Source organism: Mastigoproctus giganteus, chromosome 1 (genome assembly GCF_048544385.1).
Source record: "Mastigoproctus giganteus isolate SK-2022 chromosome 1, ASM4854438v1, whole genome shotgun sequence".
Taxonomy (NCBI): domain Eukaryota; kingdom Metazoa; phylum Arthropoda; class Arachnida; order Uropygi; family Thelyphonidae; genus Mastigoproctus; species Mastigoproctus giganteus.
The window spans coordinates 74172618-74192225 of record NC_143575.1 but is presented as its reverse complement, the minus strand read 5'-3'; the positions used below and the strand labels follow the sequence as shown (position 1 = coordinate 74192225).

The window sequence follows — 19608 nt, the reverse complement described above, 5'->3', positions numbered from 1 at the left end:
AATGCGAGTGAAATTTATATAAGTAAGTAATCCTTTCAGTGTTTTTCATAAATAAATTTTGTGGGTAAACTGTAAAAGTTGGCACGTATACACATGCAGCTGTTATGTAGAAGCTCAACTTGTTTTCTAATGTTTTGAGTGACTGACACCTGGGAAACTGTTTGTTATTATTTCTAAAGTTGTTTCATATTTCACATGGGAAGTCAGCTGTATAGGGTATGAAGAGATTCCAAATTTTGGTTATTGGAATGAAAGATTGAAAACATGGATCAAAAAGAAGTAACACTTTTTTGGTTCATATTTTTAAACAATCTTTTTTACAATCCTGGAAAAACCTGAGTACAAGAATTATATAGTCTTTATTCAATTATTTAATATTCTGTGACTATTTATTTCAATACTCTGTTATTATGCTACTTGAGCGCTGGAGCTGTCTATATTGCCTTTGTTTAGTATAAATACTAGATTTACTGATGACCTCAGGACTAAAATTTTTAGAAAAAATTTAATCTTGAATGAAGAATAAACTGACAATGTGTGTGTGTGTGTTATATATAATCTTATCTATTTTACCCATATAATTATAGTGGTTATCAGGGTAATCTTTATACATACTGACTTTAAGAAATTGTAATGTAGCCACAAACAGATATCCTCATTGCATTTTTTCTAGTAAAATGAAAATGTTGCAATGATGTTGTTTACAATAACTTTTTTTTAAAAAAATACATAATACTCAGAAACTAACACTTTCTGAGAATATTATTTTTTATAATAATATTCACTAGGCTCCTGGAAAAACCTGAGTATAGGCTTTACAGTCTTCATTCACATACTTTTAACTTTTTATGGCTATCTATTTCAATATTCTGGCAATTATGTTATCCAAAGGCAGTTGTTTATTTCGATCCTAATCTTTATCTAATTTTGCATAAAAACTGGAGATGTCTTTAATTTTGCATATAAACTGGAGATGCAAAGACATCTCCAATTCACAAAGGGAGATCAAAGGGTGAGGCGAGTAATGCAGGATTTAAAGAGAAAATGTGGTAACCACAGCATGGATTTACTAGGGGGCAATCTTGCCTAACCAATTTTATTGGAAGCACTCAGTTTGCACTGAGAGAACTTTGTGTTTGACTATAGAATTACCCCCAAACCTTTTTCATTCTCCACCACCCTGACCAGTGGAAACTGGCTGCTATGGCACAGGAACTGGAACACAGGAAATGTATACAAAAAAAATAATTGTACAAAATTGCAGCTTTAGGGGCAAGTTATTATTATGGATAAAAAGATGGTTGACTGGACAAAGAGTGGTTATTAATGGACACTGCTCTTCTTGGACTAATGTTATTAGTGGAGTGTTGCAGAGTTTAGTAGTGGGGCCATTATTACTTTCATTAATATCATTAACATATATTGAAAACAACGATGGGTCTACCACTGAAATCTGCAGGGTAGATTAATGACAGTAATCGGGGTATGCAAATGCAACAAAATCAAAACAAATTATGCAGTGAGCTGAGAATAATGAAGAATAAACTGACAAAACTCATGAGAAGTAGCAATTAAAATTTAACATTGACAAATGCAAGGTACTGCATAGGAGTAGCAGTAATCCCAGAATAACGTACCAACTGCATGGTACCGAGCTCAGGGTGGTGGAGAATGAAAAAGGTTTGGGGGGGGGGGGGTAATTCTATAGTCAAACACGAAGTTCTCTGAGCTCATAGGGTTTTCTCAATGATATACAGCAATTTTGACACCAGGGATAAAGAGGTGATTATCCCATTTTATAATGGCAATGGTCAGCCCTCCTTTTGAGTACTGCATACAGGTTTGGAAACCTCTTTGTAAGAATGATATGGATCTGCTGGAATGGGTGCAGAAGATAGCAATGAGATTAGTGAGGCAAATGAAAGGATGCTCTTAATAAGAAAGCCGTGTGTTCTGGAAACTGCAGTGTCTGAAGACTAGACACTTACAAGGCGATCTGAGTGAGGTGTTTAAGGTTTTGAATGGATTGAGTAAGCTCAATATTGATGGCATTCTTACACTTGCTGAGACAACACATGTGGGGGCACATAAATTTAAATAGAGGAAGCATGGTTGTAGGATTGATGTGTGGAAATTTGATTTTGACCTGCAAGTGGTTTGAATAAATTTAAAGAACCAGACAATATTAGAGTGAATGGAGAGATGATGTGAGAAGGGTTTTTTTTTGTTCTGATGCTGTTTAATCTTGCTTTTTGTACTGTTTGCCACTAATAATATTAATCCATTTACCTGTAAACTCATGACTAAAAAGTTTCAGAAAAATTTTAATATGTGGCCACATAATATTCTATCTTTGCTGTACTGCACAAGATAAGCATGGTAGTCTCTTATGCTGAATGTATTCAGAACACTTAAATTTAATAATTTAGACATATTAATATTTAATCTAGGCAAAGATTATATTTTGCTTTAGTCTTCTCATGATATTAATTAATGAGAAATGTTTACATATGCTTACATTTGACCACTAACTTTAAAAATAAAAAAAAAAACTAAAAAAAAAATTAGGCACATGGGCTGATAAATGGCAACTGAAGTTTAACATTGACAAATGTAAGATACTGCATATCTTCTTCTTCTTCCAGTCACATAGCTCCCTTGAGAAACTATTGTGGCCACCAACAAATACTGCATATACTGTATATACCCATAAGCAATACTGCAATATGGGTAGCAGTAATTCCAAAGTAACATATCAACTGTATAGTAACACTCAGAGTATTGGAATATGAAAAGGACCAGGGGATAATTGTGCAGCCTGATATGAAGCTGAGTGGTGTGGACAGGTGCCAGGACAGCAGATGGGGTTTTGTCAATGATATTGCATACCCAGGGTCCTGAGCTGGATATCATCATTCTTCTCTTTCTTGGTTCCCTTCTCTCTCTCTCTCTCAGGGTAATTCAGAATTTTTTTTTTTTTTTTTTTTGGCTGGTGCAGCATAAGCTTCAGGCTTCCTTACACTATATGGCTAATAATAATAATAATAATAATAATAATAAATAATAATATATGCAAATTTTGCTAGCAGGGATAAGGAGGTGATTATCCTATCATATAAAGTGATGATCAGGTCATACCTTGAGTATTGCATACAGATCTGGAGAATTAATTTTAGGAAGGATGTTTCGTTTCGTTTTTTTTTTTTTTTTTTTTTTTTTAGGAGCATTAGCAACTAAGGCCATATTGCTCCGGGGATATGCAGTGATCATTCCCTGACCTTTCCGCATCCTCTGTATTTGGTGGGCACGGGCTTGAACCCCAGTCTAATCAAGAAGTGTGTGTGCTACGCACTGCTGCTCCTGCTCACCTGGCTACGGCGATGCCAAAGGAAGGACGTAGAGCTGTTGGAATGAGTATAGAGAAGTGAAACAAGATTGGTGAAGGGAAGGAAAAAAAGGGATGCTTTTACCAAGGAAGGCTTCAGTTCTGCAAATTGAAGCATCTGGAGACTAGGTTGTGAGCATCTGTGAGGTGATCATTTAGGTGTTTAAGGCTTTGAATGGCTAAAGTAAACTTAATGTTGATGGGATCCTTCCTGTTGCTCAGACTATGTATATGAGGGGGCATAAGTTAAAATTGAAGAAGGATGGTTGCAGAATAGTGTGGAAGTTTGCCTTCAGCCAATAGGTGGTTGATTGGTGGAACAAGCTTCCATCTGTTGTTATGGAAGTGGATGGCTGAAATAAATTTGAGGAAGAATAGACAAAGTAGAGGAGATGGATGGGAATTCTTTTATTTTTATTTTTTGTTAATGCTGTATAAGCTTGCTTTCTTGTATCATTTGCCAGTATTAATACTAATTAGTATTAGTATTTCTATTAATACTAATACTAAAAATGTGCACATATAAATGGGTGAGCTAATAAGCTAGCCCCGTATGTATATATTATTATGTATACTATTGATAAATGGTAAGTAGCCTGAAAATTAACAATTGATCATTTTAAACACTATTAAATTTTTGTTTAATCAAGGGATAAGATATTTCTTGTATTTGCTCAGCCATGCTTTGTGAACAAACAATGGCAACATTATGTAATTTAAACAGACCCATATTGTGGATTAAAAAAAAAAAAATTGTGCATGTACACCTAAAGACTTTGGAATTGCACAGGAAAATCTGCATTTTTTTTCTTCTGTTATATTTCCTCAAAAGTCTAGAATATCTGTGCCAATTGTTATAAACTGATGATGAATAAGCTTGGTTTTGTTGCATTCATTTGCTTTTTGTAATATTAATAATTATAATAACTCTGAACTACAAATTACTTTTCAGTTTTACAATTTTTTATATAATAATAAAATATTAGAAGAAATATAACAATAAACAACCTGCATTTTCAACAAAAAAATAACTATTTGCAATTCATGAAATTTTGTATGAAACTCATGAAAAAATTTTCTTTTCACTCTAACTTCCAAAAGTAGGTTTAAAGTTTTCAGTAATTTTTAATAAATTATTTTCAAACTGATTTAATATTTCTATAGATTTACATAATGGAGAAAATACTGAACTACAAGCAAAAAAGACTGAAGTACTAACTGTATAAGAGTGATAATGCAAATAATAATAAAGCCAGTTATGTTTCTGCATTCATTAAGGTATTTTTTTTTTTTTTTTTTAATGTCCAATTTATCAGGACATTAGAATATTTGAATGCATACCTACTGTAGTGATTTCTCAGATAAAAATGAGTACAAGCTGCTCTATACCGCTATTTATGTACGAAAGTCAGGGTCTGCAAAAAGGCTTACAGAACAATACTGAAATAGTATTGCATTACTTGAGAGAAGAATTAAGCATTATGTATAATTATCTGAATATTCATTGTATAAGAGAATGATAATGCAAAGGGTAATAAAACCTAGAACGGGAGCAGTTTGTGTTTCAGTAACTTAATTACACTTGTTGTTTGTTTGTTATTTAGTTTTTAGGAGCATTAGCAACTAAGGCCATATTGCTCCGGGATATGCGGTGGTCATTCCCTGACCTTTCCACATCCTCCTTATTTGGTGGTGACGGGCTTGAACCCCGGTCTAATCAAGAAGCGTGTGCTATGCACTACTGCTCCTTCCCACCCGGCTACGGAGGCGCCTAATTACACTTGATAGAGAAGAAAAATGCATGGGATGCATATAAATTATCAGGCGACACAGAAGCCTAGGGCAGATATAAGCTAGTCTGAATTCAAGTCACAAAGGAGGTTAGGCAGATGAAGGCAGATTACGAGAAATCTTTGGCAAAGGATGCAAAGAAAAACAGCAAGGAGTTCTTTACTTATGTAAACTCTAGAAGGAAGGGAATGAATCAGATTGGTCCACTTAACATAGATGGTTCAACTATTGATGATCCTGCTCAAGTATCTGATAAACTGAATGAGTATTTTGCATCTACATTCACATGAGGAGCTATTCAAGGAGAGGAATGTCAGAAGTTTATCAAATTCTAACAGGGAGCTACATGATTTTGTAATATCTGAGAGCAAAGTGGAGCAGAAATTGTTGAAGTTAAACATAAAAAAGGCAGCTGGGACAGATGGAATCTATCCAGTTATATTGAAGGAGGCAGCAAGGGAAGGAAGCAAACCCTTAGCCATAATTATGAGAGCATCCTTAGAGTCAGGGGAGGTCCCCATGGATTGGAGATGTGCAAATGTATCCCCAATTCACAAAGGGGGTGCAAAGGGTGACACAAATAATTACAGACCTGTTAGTTTAACTTCTGTTCTGGGGAAAATAATGGAGTCACTGGTTAAAGACGTGATACAGGATCACCTAGACAAGACTGCAGTAATAGTTCAGACACAGCGTGGGTTTGTTAAGGGGAAGTCTTGTCTGACCAATTTGATTGGATACTATGATGTGGTCACAAAGGAACTGGATGTAAAAAATAATTTTGATATCATATACTTGATATCAAAATTATTTCAGGAAAGCTTTTGATACTGTTGCACATGGTAGACTGCTGTACAAATTGTAGAGGTATGGCATTCTCAAGGGGTAGAATTTTTTTCAGCCTGGACTGTACTTGTTAACAGGAGAGATTGCTTCTACAGGGATGGGATACACTTAAATAGAAAGGGTGCAAGAATATTTGCTGATGCTATCGAGGCAGTGTTAGGTGGGTCGGAAAACTGCTAGCTTGGGGGGAGACAAAGACCAATAGACTGACAGTAGCCACTGGCAGAGGTGAAAGAGATTCTTGCACTGCTTCTATTAGAATGAGCAGAAGCCTGAAAAACAAGATGCATGGTATTTCAGAGACTGCTGGGAGCCATTGCGGTACAAGTAAACACATGGGTTGTGTTAGGGTAGCTAAGAATAGAAACAGGTGCAGTATACTTGCGTGTACACCAATGCTAGGAGTTTAGTAAATAAATTTGATGAATTTGAAGTATTGCTCAAAACATCAAAGGCAGATATTGTTGGGATATCAGAGACGTGGTGTCACACAGATATAAGGGATGCAGAACTGCAATTTGGGGAGTACAACGTCTACAGAAAGGATAGACAGGATAGGAAGGGGGGAGGGGTTATGCTATTAGTTAAGAAACACATAAAAACCAAGGAAGTGAAGCCAGTCGCCATCGCTGGACAGTGCAGTGTTGAGTCAGTTTGGTGTGACATAAGCATTGGGAGATCAAAATTGAGAGTAGGAGTGTGCTATAGGCCTAAAGACTCTGATGAGTATAATAAGGAACTGTACAGGGAAATAGAGTGGGCCAGTAAATCAGAGAGTCTTATAATGGGAGATTTTAATTTCCCAGATATTGACTGGAATTTGGGGGCTGGTTACTCACACACTAGCAGGGCTTTTGTGGATTTATTGGATGATTGTTTTCTACATCAGCATGTTCGGGAGGCAACTAGAGGCAGTAATACTCTTGATTTGATTATCAGCAGTGATTTTTCATGCATTAAGAATCTGCAGATAAATGAACCACTAGGTGGCAGTGATCACAGTGTGCTGAAGTGGGATTTACTGAAAGAGGTAACTACCATTAGGGGTAAAGGGAAGGGTTATTGCTTCCGTAAAGGCGACTACGATGGACTGAGACAGTATTTAAATTCTATACAGTGGGACCAACTGATGATGTTACCAACAGCAAATTCAAAATGGGAAGCATTGAAAGAACTTATCTTGGAAGCTACTAGGCTTTACATACCAACTAAGAAATATTGTTCAAGGTTTAGGCCAAAATGGATGTCAGATGAACTAATGAGGCATATGGCAGAGAAGAAAAATGCATGGGATACTTACAAATTAACACATGACACAGAAGCCTATGATAGATACAAGTTGATATGCAACCAAGTTACAAAGGAGGTTAGGCAGGCGAAGGCAGATTACGAGAAATCCTTGGCAAGGGATGCAAAGAAAAACAGCAAAGAGTTCTTTACTTATGTAAACTCTAGAAGGAAGGGGATGAATCAGATTGGTCCACTTGATATTGATGGGTCAACTGTTGATGATCCTGCTCAGGTAGCTAACAAACTAAATGAATATTTTGCATCGACATTCACACATGAGGAGTTATTCAGCAAGGGGAATGCCAGAGGTGTATTCAACTCTAGCAGTAAGCTACAGAATCTTGAAATAACTGGGAGTAAAGTGGAGGAGAAACTGTTGAAGATAAACACAAGAAAGGCACCCGGGGTGGATGGGATCTATCCAGTTATATTAAAGGAGGCAGCAAAGGAAGTAAGACTGGAAATGTGCAAATGTGACCCCAATTCACAAAGGAGGATCAAAGGCTGACACAAGTAATTATAGACCTGTGAGCTTAACTTCTGTTCCAGGAAAATTAATGGAGGCACTGGTTAAAGAAGCACTGCAGGTTCATTTAGACAAGACTTCAGTTATAGCTCAGACACAGCATGGTTTTGTTAAGGGGAAGTCTTGCCTGACCAACTTGATTGGATACTATGATGCAGTCACAAAAGAACTGGATGCAGGGAATAACTTTGATATTATATACTTGGATCTTAGAAAGGCTTTTGATACTGTTGCACATGGAAGACTGCTACACAAATTGGAGCAGTGTGACATTGGAGGCAAATTGCTGCTATGGGTAAAGGGGTGGTTGAGGGGGAGAAGACAGAGAGTGATAATCAATGGACACTGCTCATCGTGGACTAATGTTATTAGTGGAGTCCCTCAGGGCTCAGTGTTGGGTCCATTATTGTTTTCTGTATTTATAAATGATATTGATGATGGTATATCAAGCTTAATGTCCAAGTTTGCAGATGATACAAAGGTTGGCAGGGTTGTCAAGGACACTACTGACACTATGCTGCTGCAACAGGATCTGGAAAGGTTGAGCAGATGGGCTGAGAGGTGGCAAATGAAGTTTAACATTGACAAATGTAAAGTACTACACATGGGAAACAGCAACCCCAGAGCAACGTATCAACTCTGTGGTACTACACTGACAGTGGTAGAGAATGAAAGGGACTTGGGGGTGATTGTGCAGGCAGATATGAAGTTCTCTGAGCAGTGCAGACGGGCTGCAAGAGTAGCTCATGGAGTATTGTCAATGATATACAGGAATTTTTCCAGCAGGGATAAGGAGGTGATTATTCCATTGTATAAGGCAATGGTCAGGCCACACCTAGAGTACTGTATACAGGTCTGGAGGCCTCATTTCAAGAAGGATGTAGAGCTGCTGGAACGAGTACAGAGAAGGGCAACAAGATTAGTGAATGGAACAAAGGGGTGCTCTTACGAAGAAAGGCTTAAGTTTTGCAAATTACAGTGTCTGGAGCCTAGGCACCAGCGAGGTGATCTGATAGAGGTGTATAAAGCCTTGAATGGTTTAAGCATGCTCAATGCTGATGGGATTCTTCCTCTAGCTCAGAAAAATCACCTGAGAGGGCATAAATTCAAATTGAGGAAAGACAGATGTAGGATAGACGTGCGGAAATTTGCCTTTAGCCAGCGGGTGGTTGGTTGGTGGAACAGACTGCCATCCTTTGTGGTGGAGGTTGATAGCCTAAATAAGTTTAAGGCTGAGCTGGACAGGTATTTTGAACGAACAGAGGGATGAAGTGGAAGTGGGTTTTTTTTTTTTTTTTGGCTGATGCTGCATAAGCTTGCTTTCTTGCATCAAATGCCTTTACTAATGCTAATGCTAATGCAGTAAGGGCAAGTTGCTGCAATGGTTGAGTGAGAGATGGCAGAAAGTGGTAATAAATGTACACTGCTCTACGTGGACTAATGTTATTAGTGGATTCCCCCCCAGGGTTCGGTGCTGGGCCCATTGTTGTTTTGTGTATTTATCAATAATATCAATGAAGGTATATCAGGCTTAATGTCCAAGTTTAACAAAGGTTGTTAATGGCAGGGTTGTTAATGACAGTAAAGACAGTATGCTACTGCAACAGGATCTAGAAAAGTCAGGTAGATGGGCTGAGAAGTGGAAACTGAAGTTTAATATTGACAAATGGAAAGTACTCCATATGGGTCGCAGTAACCTAAGAGAAATGTATAAACTGTGTGGTACAACACTCAGGGAGATGGAGAATGAAAAAGACCTGGGGGTATTGTGCAGTCAGTTATGAAGTTCTCTGAGCAGTGCAGACAGGCTGCCAGAGCAGGTCATGGAGTTTTTTCAATGATATACAAGAATTTTGCTAGAATACAAGGAGGTGATTATCCCTTTGTATAAGGCAATGGTCAGGCCATACCTTGAGTACTGCATACAGGTCTGGAGGCCTCATTTTAGGAAGGATGTAGAGTTGTCAGAGAAGGGCAACAAGATTGGTGAAAGGAACAAATGGGTGCTCTTACCAAGAGAGGCTTAAGTTCTGCAAGTTGTAGCATCTTGAGACTAGGCATCTGCAAGGTGATCTGACTGAGGTGTACAGGTCTTGAATGGTTTGAGCAGGCGCAATGCTGATGGGATGCTTCCACTTGATGAGATTAAGAACCTGAGGGGGCATAAATTTAAAGCTGAACTAGACAAACATTTGGAGTGACTGGATGGGTGAAATGGGAAGGTTTTTTTTTTTTTTTTTGGCTGATGCTGCATAAGTCTTGCTTTCTTGCATTGTATGCCTCGACTAATGCTGATTACACCTCTGTTTATAACTTTTACAAACAATGCTGTAATTAATCAATTGCTACAACTCTGAAAATAAAATATTGATTTTATTGTTATCATATCAACCATATAAAATTATTACTGATGCCTCTAGATGTGAAGGATAATAATATCCATATTATTTTGCCTGAATGAATAACTCAAAACTTTCAAGATAGCCTTGATTGTAAGAAATGAAGGTCAAAAACAAGTACAGAAGAGAGTACAGAAGACAGGCAATATACCAACTTAGTCTGCAGGACTCTTTACAACTGACAGAGATCTATTGTAGGAAAATAATAAAAATAAAATCCTAACACTTTTTTAACCAGGAAAAATCTGAGACAAAAGCCTCTTCACAATTACGCTTTACATCAAGGATATTACTATAAACTCCAAAATTCAAATGGAACATCATCCAACATCTCAGCAAACATAATTTATGCAGATCTCAAATTCCTCTATCATTTGAATATAGTTAAGTTATATAAAAAAAAATAACCTTCATTTACTGAAACCACCAGGAAAAGAAAGACAGATAAAGGGAAGACAGTATTTAGAGATGTCAACTTACGAGAAAAACTGAAGCTTTGGGACAAATGACACAGGGATAGCTAAATTAAAGCTTGAACAAAGCTAAAATGCTTGTTTGAAATGTGAGGTCTCACATATGTTTGTCTCTAACCTAAAATTTCTCTATGTAAACGCCAACTGCTTCTTGTTTCAATAAGGCATACAGACTGAAAAATATTTATTGCTGAATACTTCAATAAAAATTTTGGATCTTATCATTAAGTAGATTCTCATAATAGTGATATATAAAAATATAACAAAGGGTAATATCTCATATATTACTATTATGATATATGAGAATATATCATAATAGTGATAGATAAAAATATATGAGAATCTATTAAAAATATTATCTTTAACAGATTCTCATAACTGATAATGCAAATCCAGAACTAATTTTGCAATATCAGCCATCAGGATAATGATGGTACTGTAAATCTAGTGCAGAATAGATGCATAAAAGTATTAATAATAGTTTATATTATCACTTTGTAAACTCTTCCAGCCAAGTTAACAACTGAAGGGCAGTTTGAATGAATATTTGGACATAATTTGGACAAAATATGGGCTTGACACACACACACACACACACACACACACACACACACACACACACACACACACACACACACACACACACACACACACACACACACACACACACACAGGGTCCTTAGCTGGATATCATCATTCTTCTCTTTCTTGGTGATTCCCTTCTACGTCTCTTTCTCTCAGTGTAACTTAGAATTTTTTTTTTTTTTTTTTGGCTCGTGCAGCAAAAGCCTCAGGCTTCTTTGCACCATATGGCTAATAATAATAATAATTTCTTGAAAACGATTCTTAAGAATCATATATGGATTTTCTTCAATTATTTATCTTTTTAGTTATCAATTAGTAATCTTTTTACAAAATTTCATATATCATATTCAGGAGTGTGAATTTCCTTGTGGAATGTATTATTTTGCTCTAATAATGATCTTATTCTCAGATATATAATATATGCTGTTTCTTAGTTTAGGTTTATCAACTTTTTTTACCAAAGGATGAATACATGGAGGAAAAAAGATGGGGGGACTATTAGATATAAATAAAAATTTATTTCTTCAACTGTAGTCAGTTCTAATTGAAATTAAAAACAAAATTATGACTGTATAATTAAGGCAATTTTAATTATTTTTGTATTTGGATTTAATGAAATCCCCTCACTACCACATCAAAAAATTAGCAAGGTTCTTTCTACTTACAGATAAAAAAAGTAGGAAATTATTTTTTATATCTGCTTTAATATATCACACATATAAAATTCTTCTGAGAAAAAAAAAATGGATGAATAGTATATTTTATATATATATATATATATATATATATTGCTAGCAAAGTTGTAATATCCTTTTATGAGTACACTATAGCTTCCTCCTTCAAAAAGAAATTACTATGACATTAGTTTAAGTTTTTTTTTTTTTTTTTTGGTAGTTGTTGGTGCATTGGCTTCTGTGGCCATAATGCAGCTCCCAAGGTTTTTGCAGTACTTTGATCCAAGCCCTAGGCAGGATTTGAACCTGCAACCTTTGGGGTTGCCAGGCAGGCACTTTACCCACCCGGCTAGCCCGGTTGGCATTAGTTTAAGCAATAATTCTTTCAAATCATAAACAATGTATATCAAATTATATATTATACTAACCTTGTGTTAATGAGGTACTGAGCAAGATTAATTGCCTCTGGAGTTCCAGAGATTGTCACAGTTCTATCTTTGGAGCCTTCTTCAGAATTTGAAATTTTAATTGTTGCACCTGAGAGCTGTCTGTAGAAAAAAAAGTAACCATATAAAGTGTTTTCAATAATCATAAGTTACATTCTAATTATTGTATTTAGTGAAATGAATCATTTTGTAAATCAGAAATATATAACTGAAATATAAAAGATACTTTTCAGTTAAACAGCACTGGTGCATACATTTGGGAAAGTTATTGGTTTTTGTTTATTAAAGTTTATGACTCATTTGTTGGTTGGTGTTTAATAGCACAAGGGCTACTAAGGTCATATTGTGCCTGACTCATTTGTACCAGCACTATTACCAAGGTTATAGAAAGTGTATTGTGGGTTACTTGTGTGTGCCTTTCTTCTTTTTATTATTTTTTTCAGTTGGTGGCGCATCGGCTTCTGCGGCCATAATGCACCTTCCAAGGTTTTTGCACTACGCTGATCCAAGCCCGAGGCGGGATTTGAACCTGCGACCTTTGGGTTGCCAGGCAGGCACTTTACCCACCCGGCTAGCCTGGTTGGCCTGCCTTTCTTCAGTCAATATTATTTGCAACCATTAATAAAATCAAGAATCCAAACTGCCCAATACAAATTCTTAATACAATAAAGATCTGTCAACTTTTAAATTTTAAAAATTGGGAGATTTTTTAACTTTTGTCTTGAAACTGACTTTTATTGACACATTATATAACTTGATATTAACTTCTGATCACCAATGAACTATCAAATCTCAACAATCAGTAAAATGAAACACATGTCACTTTTAGAAAGCATCGGTATCTTAGGCTATACTACAACAGCCTGTTATTCTTTACAGAAGTATGTGCACACAGATCAGTTTGCAAGTAATGCAAGTTGAAAAACTTGGAACAACTCACAGGGGGAATCCTGCTCCTGCCACCTGAGATCAGTTAACTGAGTGCTCATTGAAGAGGCTGTTAAGAATTCCTCCAGTCACTGACAGGATTTGGAATGACCTCTCTCTAAATGAATGGCAAGTGGGAAAGCCACTATACTGTTATGTATAGTGGCTTTGATATATACCTTATATATCATGTTCATTCTAAATACTTAATAATCGGTACAAGTCTTCTTAAATAATTATAGATGCTGTATACGGTGATGAAAATTGGAGTTTTGGTTGCCTAGTACATATTGTTTTTAAAAAACTTACAATTTACACTTCAGCAAACACCAAACACATTTCATAGCCTTGTTTCTCTTAACAGAACCACTCCTAGACACTTGGGCATGTATACCATTTCACTGAGTGATAAGCATGTAAGTAAGAGAAGTGACATCATATCAGAGTGACTGATCCCTAATAGGTCAATAAGAGACTTATCAGGAATAATTCACAGAGAGAACAATGAGTTCTTTTGTAATTATGCAATAATTTTAATCAGAGTAAAAACTGAATTTTTCTCTATTTAGCTCTATTCTGATTAGCCTATAAGGCTGCAATTGCTTTCTTATGATCTTTTTCCTTCTCTTACTTTCCAAGACATCTTGATCACAGAGAGGAGTGGTGCATGTGACAAAAAGACTAGCAGAGATTTCAGAATGTGATGCTGTTAATGAAGTAATAATCACAATGTAAGAGTGCATTAATATGTAGCTAGCTTTTAATGGAAATTGTTCATGGAGTAAACGACTCTTTTCAAGTCGCAATTAGGCAACGCTTTCAATATCATTCTTAAACTTATTCACCCACTCACAGACTTGTCACTGACTCATGCACATTATTCTATACTGAGGCAACTGAGAACATTCTGTGATAAATTTCAGCAGGTTTTATTCCTTCTACATTCAAAAAGGAGTTTATGGTTTGCATCTTTACTTTGGTCCATGACTACAGATGTCATCATCTTGAAAATTGACTGTTTTGAAATAACATCAACAGATGGTGCCATGTTGATGTTTAGTGTTGCCAACTGACTTCAGTCAGTAAACTGGCACAAGATTGTTATAAGTTTTTGCATAATGTGCATTTTCCAGACACAGCAATTCATAGAACTCCAGTCTTTTTTTGGTAAGAAGATTCCACCCCTCCCCCCACCCACAAGCTAATCTTGCTGCTCTTCTCCATACCCTAACAGATCTATATCCTTATAAAATGAGGTTCCCAAACCTGTATGCAGTATTCAGGATGAGCCCAATCATTGGTTTACAGAGTGGGAAAAACACCATTTTGTTCCTACTGGTAAAGTTTCTGTATATCATTGAAAGAAACCCCATACTTTCTTATGGGGTTTCTTTCAATGTTCTTAGCAGTCTGTCTGCACTGGAGTCCCATACTGGTTCACTGAATTAAACCGAAATTAAACTGAAATTGCAGTAACAAGAACAATACCTGAATCTGATCTGTATTATTTGTACCCCCCCCCAACCAAAGAAAAATTGTCTTAAATTTCCTACACATCAGTATGGGGGTGGGGGAGGGAAACTGTTCCGATTTAGAACTGTTCTTAGCAGTCTGTCTGCACTGGAGTCCTATACTGGTTCACTGAATTAAACCAACACTTGCAGTAACAAGAACAATACCTGAACCTGATCTTTATTATTTGTACCCCCCTCCACCAAAATGTTAAGAAAAATTGTCTTAAATTTCCTACACATCAGTATGGGGGGGGGGGCAGCTGTTCCAATTTAGAACTTCAAGTTCTGCTTCCCAATAATACCATCATTTGTCTCAATAAGAGAGGAAAAAACTGCTAATTTATTGATTTTACATTTTTTTTTTTTTTTTTTTTTTTTTTTTGGTAGTTGTTGGCACATTGGCTTCTGTGGCCATAATGCACCTCCCAAGGTTTTTGCAGTACTTTGATCCAAGCCCGAGGCAGGATTCGAACCCGCGACCTTTGGGTTGCCAGGCAGGCACTTTACCCACCTGGCTAGCCCAGTCGGCATACATATTTTTAATTAATTCTTATTGGAATCTAACAGATGTGTTAAAAATTAATTCTAATAACAAGAGAAAAATGAGAATTGAGAAATCTTTTTTCTCTTTGTTGTTTTCAATTACATGTATAACGTATTAATTTATCTAAGCCATACATTATTTTAGTAATAATTCTCAAATGAATTTTCCTTTTTTTGAATTGTTAAAGTGAAGTAATTTTGAAAATTAAATAAAAAAACAGTAATAATAATTTAAGATATCGTAAAGTACAGTGAATAATCTCTGATTTTATCAAGATATGGTTATTTTTTATTAAATTTTATACATTTTTGGTTTATAATTTAAAGTAGGTATTTTTGATTTAAATTTTATAATTTTTGAAAACATTTCAAATTTCTTGCAATTTAGTTTTTTTGGATTACTATTTACTATTATTTTTTCTTATAGTTACACAATATTAAATTCATATTATCTTTAAATTAATATGAATAAAGAAGAAGCTCCAAAAAAGAAAACAAAAAGAATGGTGAAGTTCAATCAAGAATGGACACAAATATATAGTTGGTTACGTGAATGACGATTGTTTGTTTGTTATTTGGTTTTTAGGAGCATTAGCAACTAAGGCCATATTGCTCCGGGATATGCGGTGGTCATTCCCTGACCTTTCCGCATTCTCCGTATTTGGTGGTGACGGGCTCGAACCCCGGTCTAATCAAGAAGCGTGTGCTATGCACTGCTGCTCCTTCCCACCTGGCTACAGAGGCGCCACGTGAATGACGAGGTGAATTTCAGCAAAGTGCACAATTTGTAATAATATAATTTTCATTATTAGTCATAGTGGAGAAAATGATATTAAATGACATATGATGACAAAAACTCATATCTCAAATTTAAATGCATCAGCTCAATCTTCCAAAATATCCAACTTCTTTGCAACACCAAACAGCAGTTCTGAAAGTCAAATTTTTAATAGCTGAAACAATATTTTGTTACCATTCCTGTTTACATTCACAAAGCTATTTGTGAATCACATAAGCTTGTTCAACAGGATGTGCTGGAACTTTGTTTAGTGGAATGTTTCCAGACTCCAAGATTGCTAATCAATATAGCTGTGGAAAAACAAAAAGCAATGCAATAGTGACAGGTGTTTTATGCCCATTCTCATGAAAAATGATTTTAAAAAGATTGGAAGGTAATAAAGGCAATATTAAAACTTTTCCTTTGATAATTAGGTACTTTGATAAATTGCAAGGAGTTCAAACTTCACTTCTTAGCTTCTATTTTCTTGAAAGTGAATATAAGCTAAGAAGTAGCTAAAGAGATAGCTAATTCATTGAAAATAAAAATTGAAGCATCTGGACTTTCATTAAAAAATATTACATCTTTTTGTGCAGATAATGCACCAGTATTTGGCAAAAATCAAAGTGTCTTCACAGAATTACAAAAGCTAACACCAATATTATACCAATAGGATGTAATGCTCATATTACACAACATCATAAAAAAAGCTGCTGATACCTTGAAAATAGATATTGAAACAATTGTTATTAAAATTTATAATGAGTTTTTGTCTTCTACAAAATAACTGCAGAATTAAAATTGTTTTCTGAATGAACCAAAATGGAGTGGATGGAACTATTAGGTCATATACCAATTCGATGGATTTCAAATTTTCTACCAGTAAAGTAATATTTTATGAGGATTCATTTTGAATGTTGGAGCCATTTTTCAAAAGGAACTGTTGAAATTACAAAGCAAGGATGCAACAATTGTTGATGTTTATGATATAATGGAAAATTTAAGAACATTCTTGAAGGAAAGACAAAATGAAGAGTTTATGGTACATTAGTTGAAAATGAATTAAGAAAATATGAAAATGATTAAGAAATTAAGTGATTCAAATTAGATGTTTCAAATTTTCACCAAAAAGCTATTACATATCTAGAAAAGTGGTTTGATTTTAATGACAATAAATTAAAAAAAACTACAACATTTAACATTATCTAATCCACCAACATTTAATGCAATTTGAGAACTAGTAGAAATATTCAACATCAAAAATGCTAAATTAGATTTGCTTTTTGAAGGAATTTTAAATCTAAAGGCATTTTTTTCATCACTGGGTAATGAAGAAAAGAAAATGGGTGTTGATAAAAAATAGGTGCAATTTTTCTCAAAATTTCCAGAGGCAAATAATTTGTCTCAAATTGTAAGCTCCGTATTAAGCATTCCATATTCAAATGCTTCATCAGAAAGAGTTTTCAGCTTAATGAAAACTGCTCAGTGGAAAGAGAGAAACCGTCTTTTATTAGAAAATTTAGAAGCTGAACTTATGGTGAATTTAAAAACTTTTTAAAATCTTTGGAAGGAGAAGAAATTTTAAAACTAGTGAAATCTAAAGAAAAATATATAAAGTGAAAGTAATCTTCCTCACTATTTTTAAAATATCTTATAAATAATATTATAGTTCATATAGGACAAATACATATCAACAACAATCATATAACAAATAAATATTATGATTGATTGATTGATAAAAAATAAAATAAAATAAATAATAAATAAAATAAAATAAATAATAAATAAAATAAAATAAAAAAAAATAATAAAAAAAATATATTTATTTATTTATGAAATAACATAAAATTAAAGCTATAAGGGAGGAAATATAGACAGCTAGCATGTAATTTAAGGTTGGCACAACAGAGGATCCCAAAATTAATTATTCTGATACTATGAATCAGAGCTGCAATGCTCAATACGTCCTACGTTGATATCAATATTTGTAAAATAATAAGAGAAGTTTACCTCAATACAGTACGTAGAACACTTCTGTATGATACTCTCCAGAAATTAAAACGAAAAAATCGAAAATCTTACATTAGAGTAAAAAATAATTAAAAATCAATTTAATGCATTTAAAAATAAGAAAATTAATTAACAGAATTTAACAAAAAAATTGCAAAACGATTTTCCTTCCTGAAGTTGACAACGCTTTTTGACCGTATGTCGTGATCACAGGAATGAAAATTACCGAATAGGGGTGAGCATGAAACTTAAATAGGAATTATTTGTCTTCGCACATGCATGTAAAAGCCCATGAATCGGAGATCAGATATGACCGACGAACATTAACAGAATTCTCGTGTCATTTAATTTCTACGGTTTCTGCCATTAATAGTTGAGTATAATTACATTGGAAACTAAGTATTTTGGCCTCGTTAAATGGACTGAGCAATTGTTCAGTATAGTGTGTAATTTTCATATTGGCCTGGCCACAATTTTAAATGAGGCCGCACGTTGATTAACACGAATATTCAGAGGAAAATGCGTTAAACTTTGGTAGACAATTCGCAATCACCACAAGAAATGTTGTATACCAGGTCATTAATTTGTGTTGTGAATGAGTAAAGGACTGAGCAATTGTTCAGTATAGTGTGTGATTTTCGTATTGGCCTGGCCACAATTTTAAATTCAGTATCTTTAAAGAATCAGTTAAGCTGTTTGTGCCACTGTTCAATATATGGGACAGGAATAAAGTATTTTTTGATATTATTATTGTTGGTTGGTGTAGCATTTTGTATCCTATCCTTATCCTTAGCTTGTACCCTCATTCGGTTTATTCTAGCAAGGAGATAACCCCTGTTTAAGAATCTGCTGGTTAATATTTGTATTTCTGAGCCCAAAGCAGATTTCGTCGTTGAATATTTAAAGGCATTTAGAAACTGATTAAAAATAATTTACCTTTTGTAGGTGAACGGGCGATAGCTGTTATAATGTAGAAGCATACCGGTGTTTGTAGGTTTTTGATAGATGTTAAATTGGATTTTATTCGAGTCCCGAGAAAGCATGAAATTTCGAAAATTTAATGACTTTGTATCCGTCCCTTTCCAATGTAAATTTGAGTTTAGAATGAATATTATTAAACGAATGTAAAATGTCTTGGATAGTACTACTATCAGTAATAACTAGAACATCGTCTAAATATCTCCTATAGTATGTGATACGGGGTTGAAAAGGCATCAAATGTATATGCTCAATCGTTGAGAGATAGATCTCCAATATTAAGCTGCTCAGGCTCAATCCCACTGGCAAACCAAAAATTTGTTTGTACGCTTTGTCTTTAAAGATGATATAGTTGACCTCAACTAACAGTTTAATTAAATGAAAAATTTCCTTAATAGGAAGGAAGCTTCGTATAATTAATCGGTATCGAGTTATTATTTAAC

At 34.8% G+C, this 19608-nt stretch overlaps 1 protein-coding gene across 1 annotated transcript in view; it reads right to left on the bottom strand.

Annotated features, from left to right (window-relative positions):
* The window catches only part of LOC150090888 (poly(rC)-binding protein 3-like), a 646900-nt gene that overhangs the window by 22741 nt on the left and 604551 nt on the right, over positions 1 to 19608 (bottom strand). The window contains 1 exon segment of the mRNA XM_090373382.1: positions 12398 to 12517. Coding sequence (XP_090229508.1) covers positions 12398 to 12517 — 120 coding nt within the window.